Below are 26,272 nucleotides of genomic sequence, written 5' to 3'. Positions count from 1 at the left end.
GTGGCTTTACAGACCATAGTCACTTGCGTTAGTCATATCTCCGATTTGCACCAGGAAGCAGTTACAGTCAGTACTAGGTATGCTGAATTTCGCCATGCGTATCATTCCTCAGGGCAGAGCATTTATCTCAAGGCTCTTAGCGTTGTTACCTACGGCTCCTGAACAGGAGTCATTAATTCATATAGATGTGGCTGGACGGGCCGATTTAGTGATGTGGGATGAGTTCTTGCAACATTGGAACGGGATCTCCCTGTTTATTCCCCAAGCCTCGTATAGGTCGCCCCAAGTAGTCACGGATGCGGCTGCATCTTCAGGCTTTGCAGCCATTTTTGGCCATCACTGGTTCGCCAGCCTTTGGCCGGTGGAGGTAAGGAGCATACCGTCTTTTTTACAGACTTCATCCTTGTTTGAAATCTACCCCATTGTAGCGGCAGCCAAAGTCTGGGGTCCGACATGGGCGGGACAAACAGTAACATTCCATACAGACAATTTAGCCACGGCGGACATCATCAATAAGGGTAGGTCCAAGAACTTGGTGATCATGTCCTTTCTCTGTAGATTAATATGGCTGTCTCTACAGCATAAATTCAACATCCTCTGCTATTATATACCTGGGGTGCATAACGTAGCTGCTGATGCTTTGTCCAGATTACAATTTCAGGCCTTTTTCCAACTGACACCAGACGCGGATGTGGTTCCCATGCCAGTGCCGGCTTTCCATCTGTTAGTACTGGATTAGAGAGACATCAACATGACGCAGTCAAGCTTATCACCAATTCACTTGCCAACAATACAGGCAAAGCCTATAAAGTAGCTTGGAATGCTTTTAACATGTTCCGGTCCAAGCATGTTACTTCCGATCCCAGTAACATAGCATATATTTTGGCTTTCATCGCTTTCTGTCACACGGATCTCAAGCTGGCTCATAACACCATACGAGTATACTTGGCAGGGGTCCAACACTTTTTAGGCCTAATATACCCGGATAAACAATCCCTTTTTTTGGCACATCCTGTCCGGGCTATTTTAAAGGGGATTCAGAAATCCGGCTGCCTACCGCACCGCACCAGACTGCCCATCTCCAGCGACATGTTTCAGACGATGTCAGGCATGTTAGATAGGTCCCCGTTTGGTATCGGGCAGAGCCTGGTTCTTAAGGCGTCAATATATCTGGCTTTTTATGGCTTCCTGAGACCAGGGGAATTCACATACAGTAGCCACAAGTCATACCCCATACTCAAGAAACATCTAGTACGCTTTCCCGACTACTACATGCTATCTCTGGACCGCTGTAAGACCAATCAAGTGGGGGCCCCCACGCAAATCAGGTTGTTTCCTTCCGGCAACGCTTGGTGTCCAGTGGCAGTGTTTGATAGTCTCATGTCCAGACAGTCCAGTCTGTCAGGGACTAGTCCGTTGTTGCCTTTCCCCAATACTCCTCTGACAGCGAAGCAATTTATTAGTCACGTACGCATGCTTATCATTCAGTTAGGGGCAGATCCTAAACTGTATTCGGGGCATTCTCCAGGCATGGTGTCCCGGCTCACGTGATCAAACACCTGGGTAGGTGGAATTCGTCCTGTTTTACCAGGTACATACCGAATCCGCACGTGGAAATGGCCAATGCGTTTGCAAAACTTGCTATGTAAGGTAGTTACGAATAAAGACATTATTGCATTTTGAAATAGAGTGTGTTTGCCCCCTTATTTGGCATTACTGTCCACCCGGACCATGGCACACCTCAGGTCTGTATCACTCCATAAACTGTCATGTGTGTATAGATATGTATGTATGTTGTTTCAGGTTATGACATCTCAGGCTACACAGGTAAGTGAATGCCTCACACAAGTTGGTAGGCTAACTTGTTAGCCGTCATTTGTGGGAGGGATTCGCGCGCCTACGTCATATAAAAGAGGGCAGGCCAAGGGCGTAGGGATGTGCGGTTCTCGACTGAACCCTCCCTCCCTTCCCTTTCGTTCATATACATCAAGATTTATTCTACATACAGAGTATGCCCCCTTATTTGGCATTACTGTCCACCCGGACCATGGCACACCTCAGGTCTGTATCACTCCATAAACTGTCATGTGTGTATAGTTTATCGCTATTTTTTTTACCAATAAGGTTTAAAGATTTTATTTATGTTTTCATTAGTTATATTTTTTTTTGTAACATTAGAAAAAACTAAATTAGAATGCAAAAAAAAAAAGCAAATTTGTCCATTTTCAAATAACTTTGCTGTTCCGATATGTACAGTAAAATAGAATTTGTGTACTCCCTGTAAAATCTTTTTCTTGGGAGTCCAATGAGGGACACATGTGGTCTTTCCCCTTGGGTTTATACTGTTGATTGGACGGTGGCAAACCAACAATTGTAAGTCAGTCCTGGATAACACCTCCGCTACCAGCATGCTTCAGTTTGGTTGCAAAGCAGCACTGAGAGCTTGATAATTACACCAGGGGGTGGATCAAGAAAAGGATTTTATGGTGAATACAAAACACCCTATTTTCTTTCTCTTCCATTAAAGGACACATGAAGTTTCTCACCTTTGGGACATCTAAAAGCAGTCTAGCTAATAGGTAGGCAACAAAGAAAACAATCCCTAAAAGGCCCAACATAAACAATGGAAAACTTGGGACTGCCTTCAGCTCAAGAGTAGCCTGAAGGACGGTATGCCTAAAGCAGACATCCCATGAGGCCACAACCCCCACCTTGTAGGAACAATGTGAAAATAAAAGACCAGGTGGTAGCGTTGCATTGGAAAAATGATGCTTGTTGCTGGAAGATCAATAAACACTAACAGAACCAATGAAGTATATCTTGAAAAGGAAAGGAGAAAACTGAGCTTAAGACCATGAGCTTGGAAGCTGGTCTACCTGAACCACCCAGAATAGTGGAACAAGAAACCGAATCACCCTACAGGGTCCATCTGGGATGACCAAAAAGGAGTCAGTAACTGAAAGATAAAGGCTCATAGCCTGAATTGTAGTAAAAGAAGTAGGAAACGCTCCTCTCAGAGAACTGGAACCAAAGAATGATGTCCTGGTTAAGGCAAAGATCAGAAACTCTCCTAGGTCAAAAGAGGTCCCAAGCATCAACTAACCTGATCCCATTACAGGCCCAAAAGGGAATGAGATTCCATGCATGGAAATGCTGTCTGGTCAGACACTAACCTTAGAGGAATCCAAATGCTGATTTCTAAAAACAGAAAACCAAAGTTTCATCTCATGGTTTTACAAGGGACAGACGGGGGAGGGCACATGGGAACTTCTCATACAAGACAAGAGTGCAGTGTGTGGAGCGAGTAGAGGGGCTGCCTTGAAGAGGGTTACCCACAGACACATGACTCTCATGCAAGATCTGAGAAGTGGGCAACTCCCGGAGTGAAGGACAAGAATATGAGATTGGATAGACCGTAGATTTTCTTGCAGACAATGAGAAGATTCCAGTGCCGCTTTCTGAAGATTCAGGATGCAACCAAATGGTTTAGACATCTGAACAATCAGTGACATTGTCCAACAGAGTTCACGCCACCAGTTTCCTCCACAGCAGGTCACCAAAGTATCCCACAAAGGGGATGCCATGATAAAGCACTAGAGTTAACACTTGGGGTGCAGGGGGAGACGGAAAAGTGCACAGGAAGGATAAGGACCTGTACGTATGCATTCTAACCTACCACAAAAGCCAAAAGTCCCTATGGGGAAGGAAAAGAATGATAGATCTGGTAGATACCATGCAAAATGTTTGGAATTACAGGCTCCAAAAGAGGCACATTTTCTCTTTGGGAAAGAAAACAGTGACCAGGTTGGACTACTATTCCATTCTGACAAAAACATTACACCAGCCCCCTGTATAAACCCCCCTACAACTGTCAGGCCTCATTATTTAGATAATTGGGGGCAGGGGGATGGGGGCTGGCAGTGTGACCCTGAATATGGGTGTAACATGAAACATGTTTTAAAGGTAACCTTAGACTTTAACAAAAAATTGGCATAAAAAGAGACCAGGACCAAAAATATGAGAAGATGACCTATCCAAAAGCTGTGTTAGGAGCATGGCAGCCACAGTATAGCCTGTCTGAGCGTTTAATACATAGGAATAAGGAAACTGAACTCTGTAAAAGGGCAAAAAAAATCCCTATAAATGAAAAAGGCAAAATTAAAGTTATAGCTTTTCAGGCATAGCAATTTTTTTTTTAAACCAACGCTGGTAAAAATAGAAAAAAAATACAAATTTTTAAAATCTTTTTGTCTATAGATTACATAGAAAATAAAAAAAAAACAAGACAATTGGCAAAAGAAAGCATAGTTTGTCCCCAAAACACAACTAATTAATTACTTTGTTATCCTAAGTAATGACAGAGTTATCAGCAAATAAATAGGTCCATTGTGGAAAGTTATAAATTGCTCCAGTCCCTAAAGTGCTTAAATAAGTAACCTCATATCTGTTGTGTTGGTCTTTCATGATGTGTACATGTAGTGTAATTATTAACCTACTGTTTCAGAAGGAAGAAATTCCCAGACAATATTCTTCCTCTCACAACATCATTAAAGCCTTCCCGTCTAGTTGCAGAATACATGGCTTCTGTTGAGTCTTCTACATCTGAGCGATGTCCTATAAAGCAAGCAAAATACTAAGTCTTAGCAAAAGTTTAATAAATAACGGTTATAGCTGCTATAAAGCACATTGTAGTTTTTAAAATTACATTACACATTTGTTAAAAGACTGATATAGATATATTTAGGCGAGTACAACACTCACAGTCTTGTAACTTTGTGCTACTGAAATAGATCTTACATTTGAAATTATGTCAAGCTAAATTGCTAAAAAAAACTGTATATGGCCTCCTTGAAACAATGACAATGATATCAACAGGAAAAAGTTTCATTTCTTGCTCATCTGACAGCTTTTCCCAGGAGATTGTCCCTTATTATAACCCTGGCGCGGGTCATTAGCAGGAAGACCTTCCTACTCGCGAAAGGAGTGTGCTTCATGTCTCAATTTTCAACAGACGCAGTTGCAGGTATGGTTTGCAATTTTGTTCAACTCCTTGACATGTATATAACTGACCAAACGATTAAAGCTTTGGTCTGAACAAAAGTGAAGTTAGATTTTAAGAGTTACATTAGGATCACATATGAATTTGTTGCGTGTAATCTGAGCAGAAACAACCTCCTGAGTATCTCTATTTTTTAACCAGATAACTGGCTGCTCAAGTGGCTAATATTTTATTAGGAGGCAGTTAGAAATTGGTTTACAATGGTATAGCCATGCTAAGCTACAAAATCAAGTCACTACATACCACTACTTTTTTTTTTTTTTATTGTGCTGATAAACCCATGGGTGAAAAGTAATGGATGGTGTTAGTACATGACGTGTAATGCACAGTTGAAAATCTAATGAAAACTGATCAGAAAATTCACCAACCTACAGCAGTGATAAAATGGAAGCTTTAGGTGCAGGAAAAGATGAAAACACCGAGCAAAAAGGTAAGAAAACAAATACAGGGATAATATCTTCAAACAAATCCTGTAAATATGGCATTTTACCATATTCCAGTCCATCAAATCGAGCCATATTGGATGCTACTTCAGCTGTGCACAGCACATGATAACATACAATGGAGTAGCGGGTATTGGGCAGCGAAACTTCAACGACTTTGGCTCCAGCATCTTCTAGCAAATCTGCAGTTTTTGACCAAAGCGACAGAGTTTCTGTAGATAGGCCTGGGGCATGGTATTCCTTTAAAGAAGTCAATTACAAAAAATAAAAGTCACTGATAAAATGTGCAGTTACAGCTCACAATACAAAGTAGCCCATTCATATTCCAGCGAATCATCAGTCACACAATTCCAGTTTTAAAAGCAGTCAAGAATGTTTAGTCAAGCAGGATAGCCCTTATATGTGCCTCAGTCCTAAACAGTTTCAGCGATCTTATACATCACACAAACTGCAACAGCAGAGGTGGATAACCTAAGGCACCAAAGAAAACCCTATTATATTGCAAATTCCGGAAAGTTGAAATTTGAACTGATGCCACTGAAAACAAACTGGGTGCTTTAGACCCCAGTCTCCATTACATCAATGTTTATGGGCGAGTTAAGCGGCCCTATAGTTTCCAGTTATGCCCCTACTTGTCAAATGACAGTTAATTCAAAATAGAGCAAAAATACAGACTCATTATTGTTCATCTGAAAGCCTCAACAAACAAGTCCAACAGGACCAGTGATCGTAGGTCAAAAACACAAATTATTCACAATGACAGCATTGTAGGATGTTGGGAACAGAAGAGTTTTTTAGCAACAGTTTTGGTCTACGGTCACTTTATCAAGGTTTCATTGTAAGTAAATCTGTTTTTTTTGTCTACTACAACCTGTCGTCATGGACTTCGATTGTATATTTATTACATTTGGACAATTACCTTAGGAATCCCTACACAGAGATTGGTTACATCTATTACATCTGGAAGTGTAAATGTTTGAAAGGGTTCTTGGATTGTTGTTGAGTCTAGTGGATCATGCCCAGCCAGCACACCTAGAAAACAAAGAGGTACACTGAAGAACCAATATATCTAAAGGTAAAGCAGGTATAAAAAATAACTTTTTTCTAAACAAAAACACCTCTCTGTTGACCATTTTGTCTTTGAAGCTTGGAAAATGTCAACATGCAAATGATCTGCTTTCCTAAATAAGACATCCATAATAACTTTTTGTTAGAGTTGTTTAGAGTCAGGTATGTTGTGCACAAGGCTATGGTATGTGGAAGAGATGTGGTCACACACTCTGCCTTGAATTATTTTCGTGTGGAAGGTTAGCATTTGAAGCTACCTGCAGACATATAGTGTGTATCAAACTTCTTTCAATTATATAGCATGTCATAAAAAATATGTTCAAGGCCGCATATCCCCACGCTCAGGAGATCTCCCTTTACTTCTTGCTGTATTTTTGAGACAGAAATTGAAGGGAAATTTTCCCTGTTGTGATACAGACACTAGAAAAATTCTTGACAGGCGTCTTGAAGAAGTCTTACCTTGTATTATTTTGACAGCTCAGTCACCCAACTCCAACAAAATATGTTTCTTTATATCCCATGCCTATGTGTGCAGTAGAAACTGAGATACAGACTTTGACAGCTCACTCCTCTTCATTCCTGACCACGTTCACCAGTCTCCAAATGAGTTGGCCTCTTTATTGACAGTTCTTATCTCACGGTCTCTGTACTTTCCCAACACAAAACAAGGCTCTCCTTCCAGTTCTATTGCCCGTGCTGATTCTTGTGAGAGTGTGCCCCCTCCCTCTGCATCCCTGACCTCACATGTGTCTGCAAACGCAAAGACAGCGATGTAAGAGCTGTCAATCAACAGTCCATTATCTTTGCAGAGTGAGGTCGGGAATGAAGAGAAGTGAGCTCTCAAAGTCTGTATTTTAATTCCGATAGCACACAGAAGCATGGGATATATAGCAACATATACTGTGAAAGTTAGGTGACTGAGCTGTGAAAAATAATACAAGGAGATACTGCATGACGGAATAAATGTCAGTTAAAGTACCGCAGCGCTGAATACTGAAAAATGGCCTGGATGGGAAGGGGGTTTAACACCGCGGATGTCAACTGGTTAACCATTATTATCAAAACTAAAACGAAAAGTCTTGGCTTTACATTTTTCATGGTTTTGAAGCTGTGAATGCCAGGAACAACGATTTAAAATCACATAAAGCACACATAAAATGTATTCTGTACCATGACAGATTGGCTGCAGCCAATGTTCAGCCAAGAATTTTGTGGACCGACTCATTTGATAAACGTTGATTGCAAAATCAACTTTTGTCGAACGAAATGGAGAAGGGCTTTAAGAGGTTAAAATCACATATTGGGTTTAACCAAGAGGACCCAATAAACACTCTGACCACAGCTCATAGTCATTACATACTATAAAATGACTCAATGTCTCAAGGCGTGTGTATACTTATTCCGCAAATCATTCTCATAGCAATTTATAGACTCGGCATACAATGAGGAAGGATGTTTTATCTTCTGAAAAAAAATCACTTTTCTCAGTTCTTCATTCTGCTAAACCTCCAGCTATTCAATATTAACTGATTTCCTTTTCTGCAGTAGATCATATTTTTCTCCTATTCTGATATACACACCATTGATGGACCAACTAACAAAGGCCCTGGCACTGAAAAATCTAAAGCAGACTCTAGAAAAGAAATAACTAACTTCTTTACCAAGAATGTACACTCTGTTTCTAGTCCCTTAGGACTATTGGAAGCCCACAAAAACGTTGTCAGTTGTCAAAAACTTTAGTTGGTCCACAAATGCTGGTCCAAAATACAAAACCTGAACTACTAGAGCTCAAGAAATTTCTAAATTCCCCATTACTATACTGTATACAGCTACAATAATCATTTGTAGATGTTTTTATAAATTTTGAAAGGAATGCAGTGTATGATTGGTGCTGATGATATAACTAAAGTGGAGTTTTTTATTATTATTTCTAGTCTAGTGTACAACTTTATCCAAGTTAAAGGGGGCATTCCTAGTGGGTAACCCTGCAACATTTTTGCAGATCACACTTGACCAGAACGCAGGCACTGGTGTGCATGCATTGCGGGTGCGGGTGATCGCACAGCAGGCGTGACTGCGGTGCCATTGACTTCAATGCACCGCCACGCCCCCTCCCGTCCCTGAATGCAGGTGTTTTTTCGTTGGTAGATCTCATTGAGCTCGTAATTTGATAAGTGGATCTCCTGACGAAAAATTGTGGGCACCCCTGCTCTAGAGACTCAGAAGCAGTTGAACTTGAATAACTCCCTTACCTGATCTTCCCAGAAACCAGCCATGACTTCTATGCCAATAACTCATTATTCTGGTAGCTGGATCTGCAAAGGGGTGCTCATTTGCATATTGACAAGTGAGCTGGTGCAAACACATTTCTAAAATAGTGTATACTGTTTGCGAATATTTTGCATGTCATTTGGCTAAAATGTGGAGTTTTTCTTTAAGTATCAAGTATAGAGTGGAGCAATCCAGAGAAATCATCTGTTATTGTTTCTACTACAGTGAACTAATGAAAATTCAAATTTGACTGGTCCCGAGGATGCCCAAACATCTTCACAATTTAATAACTTTGAATAGTAATTGTAATAAATGGTATAATAGGAGTAAATGTGTGATGAGAAGCAATAACCATCAAAGTGAACCTTTGCCAGGACTATGGAAACTAGTATTTATATATTCTAAACAAGCAGTAAAAGTGGTCACAAAGGCACTAAATTCTCTGTTATTTTCTATGAGTATGCAATGAAAATGATTAGTGCCCCCCCAGATTTGACTGTTGTATCTTATGTGCCCCCCCTACATATTGTTCCTAGAGTCGCCACTGCTTATCAGGTGTTTATTAGCTGTTATAAAATTGACTGAAACCCAACGTCCAGGTCTCTGTTGTGAGAGAATAATTTACTCCTCGGCTAAAGGTATCACTTGTTTGAATGCTCTCTTACTGCTTGTAAAGCTGGTCATACACCTATAGATTATCTGCAGATTTTCTATGGTCAGATGGAAAAAGTGCAACAGATTCCTCCATCTACGCTACACTGTGTGAATGGAGGAATCTCCCACTGGGTCAAGCTTCAGTATCTTCCTACCTAAACAATGCCTTTGTCCAATCAGATTGTTCAGGTATTTTGAGAGCCAGCGGGGCCGACTAGCAAGATACTGAAGCTTGGCACAGTGGCCACAGTTTAGTGTAGATGGAGGAATCTGTTGCACTTTTTCCATCTGACCATAGAAAATCTGCAGATAATCTATGGTTGTATGGCCAGCTATAGGCCCCATTCACACCCCCATTGTTGCAAGCTGCAAATTGCTTGCCGCTCAAAAAAGTTCCTGGGCTTCTTTGGGGCGTTTTTGCATGTGTTTGGTCCCATAAACTGCAATGGAAAAACATGAAAAATGTGTGACCCATATTTTTTTCCCGCGTTTGTGCACGTTTTTACACACGTTTCCCCATTGACCGCAATGTTTTTGATCTGCCATTCAAGACACGCGTGTTCATATGTAAAAATGTGACACACAAAGTACGCAAGGCGAAAGCACGTACAAAAGCGCAGATGCCTAGGTGTGAATGTAGCCTTAAGCCAGTATAACTACTTTTAAGTCTGTAGTCTGGAGCACAGACGCACTTTTAAATAAAAATGAAAAAAAAGGCAATTGCTCATCACTGGTTTTTGCATTTATGAATGTTGTTATTTTAAATAGATATTTTTCTTCCTCTCATACTACCAAATACAAATATATGGAAAATTACCAAGTACTGTTGCTGCATCATCCACACATCTGGTTAAAATTCCTGGAACATCCATAGAGTTTACCAAGGGAATAAGGCCATGACGAGAAACAAGCCCATATGTGGGTTTAAAGCCCACTACTCCACAGTGAGATGCTGGGTTACGGGTGGACCCTCCAGTATCTGATCCCAAAGCCCTGTACAAAGTCATGTAAGAAGAAAAACTTCTGGGTTAATCATACTTCTCTGTTCCAATAAATGCACCAGTGTGAAAAAGTAAGCATACCCCATGGTAAATAAAGATATCATACTTGATCAAATGACACATAAAAATGACAATGTATTTTTTCTCATAATCTAAATGAATGAAAAACTGCTTTCATCATTTTCAAATTATCATCCAGAGCTCTGTGAAGGAAAGAGTATACCGGAAGTACTAATATGTGCTCTGCAAGTCCCAGCATTCAATGCACCCAAGTCAACCAAGAGGCTAACAGTCGGGTGGGGAAAACAGAGGGACAGTGGGCAGGAGTGGGTTTCCTAAGGTGCATTAAATAATGAAACATGTAGAGCACAAGAGAGTACTTCCTGTATACTTGTTCCTCCACAAGAACCTGGATGGTCATTTAGTGATAATGTAAGTGGCTATCATTTTGGATGATTTCAGCAACAGAGTTAAAGTGTATGAAAACTCTAACAATAACCTTTTCTTATTTTCTCCCTTTTAATCTGCTATATATAGACAATTGAAAGTTTGTTATATCTGTTCGATCAGTGCAAACAATACCTGTTGATTTTCGGAGATGGGGAGAGAGGGTGGTACAAAACACAAAAATTCCCCAGCCTCAACCTGCCAGCCAGCCTGCAACCAAACAAGTAGCCCTGTCAACAGTATGCGTTAAAATCAGAGGTTTTAGTTGCACAAACTTTTGGCCAAAAATATGTAGAAGCCACACTGCCGCGCCAAGGCACCTCTGCAAAGTGTGGTCCTAACTCTATGTATACGAGTCTCCAAGTGTGAGCATATTAATGAAGTTGATAAATTACATGCAGGTGTACCTGGAGGTAGCCAACTCCTCCTAATAAGGTGCAGGGACGCACTGGAGGCCCAGCAACCAAAAATGCACGCTGGGACTCCAGTGCGTCCCCCAGAGAGGTCTATGTCCTTTGTAATCTAGGAACATGTGAATTCAGAGCTGTGCTGATGTGTAAAAGAGAAATGTAGGAGTACACCATATTTCTGGAACATCAACAGTTATTTGATAGTTAAAGGGATAAAACATGAGGAAATATTCTTGTATTGCAGAGATGTACAAACAAATGTTTGTTTTTTCTTTATCGTTTATTTAGGGACACAGCAATTTTATTACAGTTGGGTTATAGTGCCACATACAGGAGATTGTAAGCCAGTCACCCATATAACCCCTCCTGTACCTAACATGCCTTCGTTTTTTTTCGTTTTTTGACAGTATCCCAGGAGGGTGGACACCTTTTTTTTTAGCTATGCTCAAAAAGTCTAATTTTTTTGCTAGTCTTCCAACCTTTGCCATTTCAATCAAGATTTTCTCTTTTGCTACACTGCTGGTTTTTTTTTCTCCTCCATGACAAGAAAGATTCCTTGCAGTACCACTGCTTGAACTTGTCTCATAGCAGCTTACCAGATTGCCAGCTTCTCAGCACTAATTTTAGAAGCCATACCCAGACCCCACTGGACTGGATGAATGCGGGGTTATCTTGGAATGTGACCTTTGTCTCTGCATTTGGTGCTTTCCAGCCCTCAATGTACTGGTTATTTAACCATGGAGTGCTTTCTGAGTCCAGAGGCATGGCACCGCCCCAGGTATGACCCAATCTCTGAAGACTCTCTTTGCGAGTAAGGCTAATTGGGCTGATGCACCGGAAGCTAACTCACTGCTGCGCCCTTGGGTGCCGTTTTAAATTCACCACCACCACCAGTTTACTGCAATAAGGGTTAAAGTTGAAATCCAGGATTTGAAAAAACTACACTTGCAGTAGTAACAACCTGACATCATCAATTACAATGTAGGTCCTATCTGCCTGCAGGCTCTAAGACCACCCTGGTGCCATCTCCAGCAGAGTCTGTCTCTGATTCCAGGGCCCCAACACTCCACACTCCTCCTTTGAGGAAGCTTTTACGGAGCCATTTGCTGATGACCCAGCTTTAAGCCTGGGTTGTTTTAAACCTGATTGATACAGTGGATACTACCCTGTATCTGGAAGAGCAACCTGTTGCTCAGGGCCTATGGTCTTTTAGAGCTCTTACAGCTGCCTTTCTGCTACAACCACTGTTTAAGTAATTTGCCTATGTGAGCTGGAAACACCATGCGGGGTCCTGGGCCTCCCAACACAGTATGTTGAGGCTCTTTCCTTTTGAGCGGGAGTTTATAAATTGGTAGAGTCTTGCCAACGTAGATGCGCCAATTATCCAAATTAACAGGCTCACCACGCAATAGGTTAGAAGTGTTCTCACCTTTCAAGATTTTATTGTCAGATAGCTAAACCCTCCTCAGATCCCACTTTGAATTGGCTGAACTGGCTCTATATCTGCCAAACTGTGTCAGAATGGATTGATTGCCTAAAAGGGGACCCTTCCATCGCTAGGGAAGGTTCATTGAGCAATTGGGTCAAATGTCTAGAGCCTTGCACTTCAATTGTGATGGCTTATTCCAGGAATCAAAGCTCATGTCTTGCAGGGGACAAATATGTAAGGCACTCTGGCTGCATGTCTGGGACACAGATGATACATCAATAGAAAATCTGATTCTGTTGCCCTTTAAAGGACTCTGCCTCTTCGGACCTGCTCTTGACACCTTAGGCCCACACTAAAAAGGCCCCCTTTTTAAAACTTTTGTTCTCTTCTTTACCTATCAAGGAAGTTTTCCCTCCTTCCCCCTTTGGGGCATGTAGGACGTCTGGGAATTCGCCTCCTACTATGGTATCCCCTTCTCTTGCAGGCTCTCAGTCACCCTTAGCCTTCCTTTCAGTGTTGGGGTCTCTGGGGTCTAGGAGACGCATCCAGATGATCCTCTTGAATCAAGTCCTGGACGCTACCTTGCTTTCTCTGTTACGGGATGGGGAGGAGCTTTCCTATTTACCTGGGAATGCTTCTCTGTCTGATAGGTCCCCAAACCTGGGACTTTCATATGGTTCTCCAGAGCAGAATGTTCCCGCCTTGCAAGGGGGATACTTCTGTAAGTCCATGTGCTGACCGGACCTCCCTTAAACATCGCCTGAGTGAGACAGGACCTCCTGAGTGAGACAGGTCTGGAATCTCTCCCACGGATGATGCCAACTGTGTCCCCTAGTGACCACACTGCTTTTATGGGTGGCAAAACTTTGCCATCTGGATCTCCTCTGCAGGTGGCCTCAACATCGATGTGTGAGGGTTCAGCATCTCTATGCCCATCTGTTCCTGCTTGGCAGAATGTATTGATTGCTGGATGTCCCTGTACTCCCCTAGACTGTCAACAGAAAGAATGTGCCAAGATGCTGTGGCATTTACCCCCAAGGGGGTTAGTGTAAGTCTGGAGGTTTCTGTGGGACCTGATCACCAGGTCCTTCGTCTGAAATGTATTCTGGTAACATTGTCGTTCAGGCTCCCATTCAGGTGAAATGTTCCTAGTAGCCAGTCTGAGATGCCTGCCTATAACTCTGCAGTGGAGGACGTGGCATGGGTTTAGGACAAAGTGAACGATTCAAAGAATTGTGTCGTGGGTCTGGTTGGCAGGTGTGGAGTGTTATCTGTCATTTCTTGGGTACACTGTAGCTGTAGGGGTGGAAGGATGGAAGGATTGATACTCATCCTTAGGCAGAGTGTTTTCATGCACCAGTTGGGTTGTAAGGTATCCAGTTGGACTGCGTTTACACATCCTAACTGCATTAGAATTGAGGGTCCCTCAATGGACAATAAAAGAAATGAGATCCTTTTGTTGTATGCCATTGAGGGACACAAGTCTCACCCCTCTAAGTGTTTTTTTTGGCCATTTGTACTGCTTTCTCATAAAATGGAGGCATGCTGGGTTAGGAAGGGGTTATATGGGGGCTGGCTTACAAATTGTTCACTACTTTGTGATTTAGTTAAGACAGACTGAAGATACACCCTAATCTTTCCATGATATTTCCTTGTGGAAATCTGTGTTTGCTTACGCAACTCAGCATTAAAAACTATCTATGCAAAAAATAAGCAAACATTTTTTCCATGAGCGTAAACAAATGTCTTAAAAACATAGGCTTCACTCATCAGGGCTGTTATATTTACATACATAGGCCAGAATGCAAAATGTGTGTCAGATATAGAATAAACACACTACTGGTGTATCTGAAATCCTAGAAATGACTGCATGCTCTAGGAAGACTCAGCAGGGGTGTTACATACAATGGTGGCACACAGGAGAATAGACCAAGATTACAGCAATCTTATGAAGGGTAAAATCAACATGTTCTATATTGCTATCCATAACAGCCATCTTTTATATATAAAGATCTTTTAATCAAAAGGGCAAGTGCCATTACCCTTCTTTATTATACATTTTCATATCAAGTAACAAAAAAAATCACCTAACTAGATCATTCTGCAAAGCAAAACAATTAGCAGTTAATTTAAATAAAGAGGTAGCATTTACCCATGGCAGGTAGATTCTAGTTGTCAATTTTGCCACAAAGGGACAGGCTTTAAATTTAGTACTAGATTTGTTGCTTTGATTAACAACCCTGCTTGCCTTTGTACATACAATTATTAACCCCTTCATGACGGGAGACATACACTGTACGTCCCCGCCATGAGTGCCCAAATGACTGATCACGTATACTGTACGTGATCAGCTATTTGGGGCTGGGGAATGCCGGTAACCGCTGAGAATCAGTGGGCACCATTCATTAATGGATGCCTCAGTATGCAACACAGCTCTGGACCAAAGGATTTGTATTTCTGTCCACCCACTTCTGAGATTTACACAGTGATGCCATCCAGCACAGCTCCATCAGGCAGACCTTAGTTCTGATTTACTTCAATACTGCAGTTAAGAATACTTAAAGGTTTCCTCCCCACCCTTAGACTGTGACTGGATAGTGAAAGAGAAGCAGCACACACACTACTTTTTTTTGTCACTCTGCTCACTACTCTTATCAACATGATCTTTTTTTTAGCACATTAACTGATTGGCTTGTTTTGCAGCTTCTGATACCAGGTCAAATTCAGGTATTTAAACTGCTTGAATTAAAAAAAAAAAAGATGAATTGATACAGAGCTACAATCATTTGTTTCTTTTATAGCTGCCTTGAGTTCAGACAAGAGATGACAGGTTACAAATCCTCTCTCAGTCTCAACTCGACAGTACTGAGCCTACAAGTTTACAGAGTGCTCTGCTGTGCTTAAAAGAAGCCATAAAGATGGCTTGAAAGTGTCTGCACTCCCAACCATCCTATAATACCTATAGGCAACCCACAAAATTGACATCCAGTCACATTCTACTAAACACGAGCGTTTAGAATAGACAAGTAATATGAGCGATGACTTCAAAAGGGATTACCTACACTGGCTTGCCTTTGACCAGCATAAAAAGATAGTTAAAATTTTCTTCACTGGTAACCCCTTTGTAAAGTTACAAATGTACGCATTGGTTAGCAGATTAAAGAAAAACTTCCTGATGCCTTCACGCTCTCAGAAGAGGGTTAGAGCTTACCAAGCAAGAGAGAGAATATTTGATTTGGACAAGTTTACTGTTGAGAAGCAGGAGTAGTTTAAGATGATACAATTTCTATTTAAAAACAGAAAGAGGAAATATTACAGCCCACATATATCTATATAAATCATATTTACTCATAACAGTAGCCGTCCTACTCACACACAACATGTTCCAGAAGACACGGCAGCAGCGCTTCCCCCTGAGCTTCCTCCTGTAATTACCCAATCAGTATCTTCATCAACAAGGGCACCAGAGCCGGATCTTTTTTCTCTGTACTGTTTTGAATAGCTCCATGGATTTTTTACTGGGCCAAATATGCTATCAGTACTTCCAGACCTAGGTTGATAAAATACAATAACCTTTAGATCTAGATTTAGAAGGAAAAAAAAAAAGACACAGTTTCCATATTAATTGCCTTAAGCATAACCCTGTAGAATACCACGGAGAAACTCCTATATATCTGCAGTTTACATCTTTCAGACTTTAGAGATCCTCAGTGTGGCACGCAAACAGTGAAATAAACTGATATTAATTTCTATACCTTACCACTCTCACATCACAAACAACATACGATCATTCTGATGAACCATCGTAGAATAAACTTGCATAGTTGTATGAACTGAATGTGTTTATATATGGAGCAGATACCCATAAAGCCAGCCTTCCAAGGATGAACAAAAGTGTTCATTTGGTCAAAATTATTATCCGATAGACAATTATTCCCCCAAGACATTGAGAAAAGTGTGTGTAGAAGTCAGAGAGGGCCCGATTCTTTCTCGATTTATCTTTTAGGGGCCAGATTGTGCAACAACCATCTCAAATATATGGGTACTATTAACTGTACCTGGATCATATTTAGTTGCACTAAGCAGAACTGTAACAGTGTAGTTGCATGGATTCTTCTCCTCTTTTGGGCACAAATTATTGCTAACAAACCCAAAGCAGGAAAGAAAAGGGAAAAAATGCCCAAAGTCTGTCCTACCAAATACAGCATAAGTAATTACTCTATGACTCCTTGCTATGCAGCAAAATAGTGAGGCTAAATTACAGCTAAATGGAGGTATTGGGGGAGGGGGAGAATACAACAGTAGTATCTAGGTCATATGGGGGCAGGGCTCTGGAAGGTTATGCTCTAATCAGAACCCAAACTACCCAACATTCTTCCTCTTGCCCCAATTGCAGATTTTACAGAACAATAGGCTACACAACATTGCATAATATTAAATATATGTATTTCTCTAAAGGTTTCAGATTGTTAACATCTATAATTACATTGTTAATAATTACTTAAAGGGTTTCTAAACCCTCCGTTTTATTTGCATATATCTACTGCTAGCGAGCAATAGATATATGCAAAACGTTTAAAGAAAAAAAAAAAAGAAGAATCCGAAAATGCTCGGGCGGCCGCAAAGCATCTTGGGGCGGGCGCATGCGCAGTTCGGATTTTCGGCCGGGAGACGAGGAGAGATGCAAGGTAAGTCTATGGACGCGTGCACCCGCATGCGGGCACTGTGGGATTGGAAGTGCCAGCAAGGACAGAGGAGTCAGCGCTGGTTTGGACACCAGCCGCAGCGCTGGAGGGACAGATGAAAACATCAGGAAAGAAGAGGAAGATTGGATTAAGAGACGTCATTTAAGGCAAGTGCTGACATTTACATTGGGGGAGGAAAAAAAATGGACTTTAATGTCATACATTTTTTTTTGTTCTTGGGTGCAATGGTCTTGGGGGGGAACCAATAATCAGTATCACATATGATGCAAAAACATATGAAAGAAATATTGCACTAACCATATAAGAACTACTAAAACACTTTCCAGGCATATTAAATAAAGCCAACTTCAATGTGCCAACCAATAAATATTCATCTTCCTCTGATTACAATAGTAGAGTGGAATTGAATAGGTTGTTGCACTCAGCACTTTGTTACTGCATTTTGCTCAGCTTTATAGAATTAGAATAAAATGTCTGCTTTCACGTGTTAACAGATAAAGTTTAGTAGGTACAGCCTTTAAATAGAATCTCTCTCACAAGAGAATTATAACATAAAGCTACCTACCACTGGTTTATATTAGTCATAAAATTAGATGTTTATTGTGAATCCCAGGGAAGGTGTTTCCTCTGCTAGGACAGCCAGTATTTTTCCTCATGAAGAATTAACAGGTCTTCTTTCCCATGGAACAAGATAAGCCAGTTCAGCTTGCTGTTCTAGAGTTCTGAGAAGCATGGAGATTTGATCTGTGCAGCCAGTCATTAAAATCCCCTGATCTCCGCACAGGAAAAGTGGTCTGTGATCACAGTGTACTGCACTAAATTATTCTTTCATGAATTACCACACTACCCACTACTGTTTCCTACACACATAACACCATCACATTTAAAACACTGTGAGTGGTACATTGGCAAGTAGATTATGAAATGTCACCCACATCAACTTGTTCTATGGTTAAAATTACATTAAACTCAGAGGTTAAATATAACAAAATGCATTCCCCATTAACAAAAATGTACTTTAATATGTCAAACTATTCCTTTTCCACCTATTAGGAATAGGAAGAGTCCCCGCCATAAGCACTAAGAAAGATGGGCTCAAAGTTCAGTTTAACAAGGATCATGCTACATACCCCATACCAAATTCATCAAGGTTAGTTTTTCCCATGAGAACCGCTCCTTGGTCAAGTAGTTTCTGCACAACGGTAGCGTTAAAGGGAGGAATGTATCCTTAAAAAAAAAGAAGTTAATTATGAAAAGAACATTGACAGCTACAGTAAAAAAAACATCTTACACCAGGGCTGTGCAAATCCCAGGAGCCAGGCAGCTAATATTCCTTAAAAATGCCAGCTGGTGCCCAACTTTTGAGGTTTTCTGTAGTTGTTGTCAATGGAGCTGGCTCCTGGATTGGACAGACTGGCTCTTGAATTTCATATTATTTTGTCCATCCCTGACATCAAGGTCATGTGTGACATGTGTGAAATCCACAGATAGGGCAATAATTTACCTTTTAGCATTTTTGATGCACATGTTGTCTCTATATTGGCAGTGCTAAAGTTGTCTTTAATTGCAACTGGGATCCCATCTAATTCCCCGAGGGGTTTGCCTGCAATGACAAAAACATGGCATTTCCAGTCAAAAAAAAAAAAAGAACACAACCTCATAAAACATGACGTGTTTTTGTAAGCAAGACATGGCTTATTATATGTATTTTTTTATTACAGATGCAGAACTAAAGAAAATGCAAATGCTTTGTGACATTCTGCCACTACTAGTTACAACACACTGGAGGCAAGATCTGTTTAAACAGGTGATTGCTGTATTATTCACATAAGACATGAAGTTTTTTCACTTGTTCCACACCACACTGTGCGATGTGAGAGTGGAGCAAGCAACAAACCTCTGAAACATCCTGCAGACGTCACTGCATAACAATTTCTCTGTTTAAGCATGGCTGCCCAGTGTGGATTGGTGCTGTTGCAGTTACATGGTTTAAAAGAGAACTATGGGGTAAGTGTTTTTCCCCATATTTCTCTTTAGGATCACGGGAGGACATATACTAACCTCTTCCCGTGACCCAAAGCTCAGTATATCGCGGGCTATTGCCCGCGATATACTGAGAGTGCCGCAGCCGGGACGGATCCCAACAATACTCTCTGGATCCGCCCAGCTGCGTGAGTGACAGCTGGCTCTGTCTAGCTAGAGGCAGAGCCTGCTGTGCCCGCCCCCTCCCCCATCCGTTCCTCCACTCAGCGCTGGAGGATTGGAGAGGGGGGAATCTCGCAGGGAGCAGTGACTGACAGTCACTGCTCACTGCAGGGAGACGATCGATTAGGTGAGCGAATCGGCTGCATGTTTCTGCCCACTTCCCGATCAATAGAGCCGACCAGTGGCAGCTTCTTTGTCACAGGTCGGCGCTAACTATGAGGATGAATGAAAATCACTCACCTAAAAGTTCTCCATTCATGAAAAAAAAATGTAAATAAATAATATTAAGCCCTTGGGGTGACAAGGGCAGGGGCAGAAGTAGTTTTTTTTGCAGGGAAAGCTTTAATTCTGGGATTTATTTTTGCAACAGAATCACTTTTTACCTGCCAGAGGATTTGACATTTATTCAATATGTCACTCTTGTTATGTACACACCTATGCCACAACACCCATCCAGGAACATCCTCCATGCCCACTGGACAGACATAGTCATAATAATGACTTCTTATCCAATGAGCAGACGTGCGTGTAGATATAACATAGAAACCTGAATTGCTTAACCAGAAAATGTGTGTCATCTGCCTGGCTATGTAATGTGGCAAAGATGTGTAAATCTCAAGTTGTACGGAATTTCAAATCCCTGGGTAGGTACAGTAGATCTCATATATGCATTTCAAGTATGTTTTTAGGTGTTGGATGGAGTTCGGCTTTAAGAGAATGCTCTGCATTGCTTCACTTTGGCTATAACCCATCCACTAAGCCCTGATTTACTTATTAAGCCTGATAGTGTGTACATATTTTTAATCAAGTTTCAATTGACTTGCTGCCCTTATGACCTTCCTTTTCTATAAAGTAACTGAGCAGGTTAACGGCAGAGTGAACCTGAACAGTGGGGATCGCCTCTCTCGGATTTCTAACAATCAGCTGGTTTGTGGCTGTGAAAAAGCTGCCCTCCATTCTTCAGGGAAATGTTACTCTGGTCTTGAAATCCCATAGCTTTCAATGGTATTCTGAGGCCAAAGCTATGTCATGCTGCAAACAGTTGGGCAGCTACAAGCGCTGCAGCAGTCTGGGTACTGCTTTGTCACTGCTAGTGATAAAAAGAGTAACAAGTGTACATAGCGAACAAGAGAAAAATATTTGCTCTATGTAGAGAAAAGTTTAACAGATTTCGATATAACTAAAATGAAGATTTGTTTGAATAAGTAGAAACAATTAGAGCCTAAAGTAAATATAAATCCAATAGAATGACATTAGCTTGCTAAAGCACGGTGTCATAAACAGTTCCCCTTTTTCGTTAATAAAAAACTAGTTTTCACCTTTTTAATCCTTTGTTGCATCATCAGCGCTTCTGATCTCCTGCAGCAACTTTCAATATACACAGTCTAGTGTCAGCTACCTGGCATTTCACAGGGCGGATTTCCTGATGGTGACAACAATGGACCATGCCAGCATAATGTATGTTGAAATGGTCAATTGTAGTCTACATGACAGAGTGACAACGCAGGAGCACAATCGGAAGACTGGGGCAGGGTGTCATTGTATAACAGGAAGCCTGAACAAGGACGTTTTTAGGCAGGATTACCGGGCATTATTAATTTAAGATGAATATTGAAAAAGACTCTTAAAATTACACTAACATGTTAACCCCTTCACGACTAACGACGTACAGTGTACGTTGCTAGCATCGGGGCTGTTTAAACAGACTCCCTGCGGCATTTGCCGCTGTGACACTGTTTAAACTTGGAAAGCCGACTGTCGGCTTTACAATAGAAGCAATTCTGGCGACACCCTGCCGTGCTTCCCGGGCTCCGTTGCCCCTCCAACGGGCCCGGGACCGGCTTCTCTGGTGTCGGTGGGAAGCTGGGGAGGAGTTGGACGAATCTCAGTTCGTCGATCCCCTTCCCGTTCTATGGGACCGGGAGCGATGCAGATTGCATCACTTCCGGTCCAATAACTGTCAGTGCTGGGCTCCTGAAGCTCAGCTATAGGCTATTGAAGTGCGATCTGCACTTCAATAGCTTATTTGGAGTGTAAAGGTGACACTAGGGGTCTTTTGGACCCCCAGCATCACCTTAAAGAGTACCTGTCACCACTATCTGCTATCACATAGGGGGGCTTGTAAGCCCCCCTATGTGACAGCAATCAAAGTAAAGTAATAAAAAAAAAACAGTTTTTAAAATTAAAATGAAATAAAGTAAATCTAAAAATAATAAAAAAATGTTTTGTAAAGTCGGAAAACGGCGAGCGCGCTACACATGTTGGGTATCATCGCGCACGCCGGAGTGAGAGCAATAATTCTAGGGACAGTATTTATGGGTATCTCTAAATTCATTATCTGTGGGGGCTTTTAAAGCGTCATCTATGGACTTTTTGGGGTACTGAAGTTTGTCGCCGTTTCACGGACGCCAAACTATTTTTAACCTGGGCATGTTGGGTATCTATTTACCGGGTATTATATTTTATTTAAAAAAATGGGTATTTTATTGTGTTTTGGGGCATTTAAGTACATTTTTCACTAAATTTTGGGGTTTGATAAGGAGTTGCGCTAATATCGTGCAACATAGAAATGTGCAACTGCCACCATTTAATTCTATAGGGTCTTGGCTTTCAGAAAATATATAATGTTTGGGGGTTTGAAGTAATTTTCAGGCCTAAAATGTGGAATATAACATGGGTGCAAAAAAGGAAGGGGTTAAAACTTTTATGAGATTTTAGAGATTCGTTTACATACACTTCAAAGGCGAACTAAAATGGTTTTGTCAATTGTATTTTATTTTTAACTGTACATGCTTTAAAATGAAGTTTTATATTTGTTTTTTTTTTCACTAGGGCAGAAAATATATAAAAAAAAAAAAATCAACTATTTTTCAAAACTTTCAAAAATACAGTATGTGTACAATAACAGTATGCTTCTTTCAATTAGCATTTTAATATCAGTAAAATACCTGATGATCAGACATGTAAAGGCTCAAAAAATTGTTTTTGGTTCAGATTAATCCAAATGTTTGTGTTTTTCAGTTCGGATCAATACAAATTTAGTAAAGTAAATTTAGTTAAAAATGAACTTCATTCATTAACTTGGGGGTTGGTAATTTTAGTTCTGTACTGGTCATATCTTAGTCTGTACTAGTCCTCTTAGTCTGTTCTGGTCACTTGAATTGGAAATTTGGACGAAATTCGAAATGCAACTGAAATTTGAAACTGAATTTTAATTCAGAAATTTGGATGAAATTTGGGTACGAAACGAAACTTACAAGTCTACTGATGATTCTGCTGTTTTCCTGCTCATGGCCTTAGTTCCTGTTTGGGGCTGACAGCTCTACACAGCAGCTATTGAGGTGGCTTATTCTCTATTCTCCTAGCATTGTTGGTACCCGGAAGCTGCATATCCTCACTATGAATGCAAAAGTTTTGTATTCCCTTGAATGCTTCATCTACTGTACATTCACTGGCTTTGTACCCTAAGCTCTGGTGCTGCTCTAACCAACTCTCAGCAGGAAAAGATCCAGGATGGAAAATTAGTGGTCAAGTGACCACAAGAAAACAAATGGAAAAAAAAAAAGGCACTGGATTTTAATGCATTAGAAAATAGAGAACCTTAAAACTATGATAGAGGGACTGTTTAGCACTGTCAGTATGTGATGCCTTTCCATCTACGTTAAGAAATGTTTATTAATGAAAAACTTTACAGTCAGTAAACAAACATTTTCCCATACCTCAATAATGAAAAGGGTAAAAGGTGAGCCATCCCGTTAATTGCATCCTTTTATCTCAAGCCATTAATCGCCACTGACTGTGCAGCCTCTACAGAACTATACAGTACCTTGTCTGAAGCGCTGTTCTGCCTCGGCGGCTTGCTTAAGAGCAACATCTTCAGTTACATTTATGTAAGCATTGAGAAATCTGGTTTCCTTAATGAATGATAGGCACTTCTGGCACAATTCTATAGGGCTTAGTTGCCCGCTCCTCAAGGCAACAGCTGCCTGTGAACGAATAAAAATAAGAACCTAAATCAACTGCAAAAACACAAAGAGCACATACAAGTAATGAAAGCAAGAGCATAAACAAAATCAGCACCTTCCCTCCTTTGAAGAGCTGCTGCACTGTGTGCTTTAACCCACTGGCCCCTACATCACCACGGTGTGCTGTAGTGACATAGCAGCTGGTGGATGAAACCACGGAGTGAAGATGGGGACCAGGCATCTGACTTTACCTGAAGTATGTTGCAAGAAGAAGATTCAATCCACAGTTTTTTATTGCGGTCCATAGCTGGCCATACACATATCAAATCTGACCGCTTCCTGCTGTATTGACTGAAATTTGATCTGTGGGCGCCCCCACCAGTACCACCTGAAAAATCAACTTTTGTCGAGCCAACTAACTTCTGTCAAAAGCACAGCAGTGGAAAATTGTGGAATGAACAGTGACTACAGCTGCAGTTGCTGTTCAGGTATTAGTATCTAGCGGTCATAGAACATTCCTTCATCCACACTATTAGCATGGATGGGGGAACCAAGTGATGTTCTCTTTCAGCCCGTCTCATTCATACAGTGAATGGCCAGCTTGTTGTCCCCATTCAGTCTCTCCATCTGTGATAGTAATCACTGTCACTGGGACTGAAAGTGATGGGATGAGTTGTCACCAGAACAGGAATAGAGGGGAAATCCTCCATGAGGAACGCTTGTTCCAGTGATGACTCTCTAAAAGAGAACTTCTCCTCCTTCAGGGTTTATTTCCATCATAGTGCATGCAATAATGCAGCGTGGCACATCGGGATGTGCAAAGTTCGCCACATGTACATGTTTTAACACGTGCTGAGCCCGTTTGCGCTATGCTGCGATGCGTTTTCCTTTAGCTTTTATTTTTATGTTTCTATATTATTATTTTACAGGGTTTATATAGCGCCAACAGTTTGCGCAGAGCTTTAGAAAATTGAGGGAGAGAATACAATTAACAATACAAGTTGAGTACAGGAGGTAGGAGGGCCCTGCTTGTAAGAGCTTACAATCTATAGGAACTTTTTTATTTTTTGCATGTTGTGTTGCGCTGCATGTGCTAAAAAACTTTTTTCAGCGTGGATAAACGCAACACATTGTGCTGGTGTGAACTGGTCTCATTGATTTTCATTTATTTTTTATTGCTGTGCGTTGGGAGTGCACTGAAAAACCCATTCCCAACGCATCTGGTATGAATGGACCCTTAGCCCTCATTCACAGTAGAAAAGGCCGGCACGTACAGATCAGTGCATGGCTGTATCGGGCAGCTCCCGGGAAGCACAGGTGCTGTGTGTGATTAGTACGCAGCCCCCTTTTCTTCTCTATGGGAGTACGCGGTTGTAAGCCGCCCTACGCTCACCCCAAGTGCAGTTCCGCACGAGTGTGTGTTTCCTGGCTCGGAGGCAGACAGGATCTATCCGGTCAGTGTACGAGTACGGACACCCGCACGGATGTGCAGGGCAGCGTATGGCCACAAACTCCCATAGAGAAGGACGGGGGCGGCGTACTAATCACATGCAGCACCTGTCCTTCCCGGCCTTTTCTAGTGTGAATGAGGGCTTAGAGAAATGTAATCTCTTTTATTCTAAAGAAGGGATATGCGTGGGCCTGAGCAAAAAATGCCAGTGACATATCCCCCTCCCACCCCAATCAGCTACGGCCAGGGCATTCACCGCCACACGTAACAGAGGCAGGGAATGGCCCAGCTACAGCTATTTTGGGTGGGAGGGGGGTTGTCAGTGACAGTTTTGCACGAGCTTGAATAAGCTTGGTTCGCACTAAACCCATGCATATCCCTATTGTAGAGTCTACAGAACAGGAACAGAAGGGATCTCTTCTCAAAGGGGCACAGATGGTGCAAAAAGAAATGACAGTGGTTTTAACCATTCACTACTATATCAAAGTTTGGCTGTAGATATGCTTTAATAATAGAAGCTGTAAAAGCATTTCCCTATTGCCAGGTCAAACATACTGGGGGGAATTTACCAAATTATCACGCCCAGGGTAACCAATCAGCTTCTCTCTTCACTTTGTTCAATTAAGTTTGAAAATGAAATGCTGGATGCTGACTGGTTGCCATGCACAAGCTGCTCCAGATTTTGATGACTTCCCTTCACTGTATTTTTGAGCTGTCTTGAGCTATAGTCTTACGTCAATAAGTCATGCAAGCTTGGGCACTTTCCCCCATGTATTAGCTATTTACAGTCACGAATTCACTGCACTACGCTTCATTCACTCATTCCGATTTCAAAGCAATACAAAGCGTCTCTTTGCTAGTCACTCACCTCACGTAAACTCATCCCAAGCATTATTATACTAAATAGACAACCACATAGTCGTGATCAGAACAGGAGCCGACATGTTTTGGTTGGCAAACAGCTACCTAGCAATACCAAGAGAGCCGATTGGATAATATTCTTCCAAGTCACAACATGATTGGACAGTACGACAACGAGGCTCGGAACGCGGAAGTGACTAGAGGGCACAGAGGAGAGAAGAGGAAGAGAAATACGGACAAATGTTACATTAAGGACGCAGCGGGAAACTATTATTACAGTGCATAGGCTCGAATCTTGTCATG

General features: G+C 41.4%; 1 protein-coding gene across 2 annotated transcripts in view; it reads right to left on the bottom strand.

The window, feature by feature from the left end:
- The window catches only part of QRSL1 (glutaminyl-tRNA synthase (glutamine-hydrolyzing)-like 1), a 30,771-nt gene extending 4,702 nt beyond the window's left edge, over window positions 1-26,069 (bottom strand). Inside the window, exons 1-9 of one of the 2 annotated variants that reach the window (XM_018553527.1) lie at window positions 25,973-26,069; window positions 23,520-23,675; window positions 18,993-19,091; window positions 18,619-18,715; window positions 16,156-16,332; window positions 10,313-10,488; window positions 6,422-6,534; window positions 5,550-5,742; window positions 4,497-4,614 (exon numbers count right to left, since the gene is read on the bottom strand). In XM_018553527.1, coding sequence (XP_018409029.1) covers window positions 4,497-4,614; window positions 5,550-5,742; window positions 6,422-6,534; window positions 10,313-10,488; window positions 16,156-16,332; window positions 18,619-18,715; window positions 18,993-19,091; window positions 23,520-23,675; window positions 25,973-26,000 — 1,157 coding nt within the window. In that variant the 5' untranslated portion in view covers window positions 26,001-26,069. Of the gene's footprint in view, window positions 1-4,496; window positions 4,615-5,549; window positions 5,743-6,421; window positions 6,535-10,312; window positions 10,489-16,155; window positions 16,333-18,618; window positions 18,716-18,992; window positions 19,092-23,519; window positions 23,680-25,972 lie in introns of both variants that reach the window. The other variant, XM_018553526.1, reaches the window with a different exon arrangement.
- Between the last annotated feature and the right edge of the window lie 203 nt (window positions 26,070-26,272).

Source organism: Nanorana parkeri, unplaced genomic scaffold, assembly GCF_000935625.1.
Source record: "Nanorana parkeri isolate BGI_ZX_2015 unplaced genomic scaffold, ASM93562v1 scaffold123, whole genome shotgun sequence".
NCBI lineage: Eukaryota > Metazoa > Chordata > Amphibia > Anura > Dicroglossidae > Nanorana > Nanorana parkeri.
This window is presented reverse-complemented; position numbering and strand designations above follow the sequence as displayed.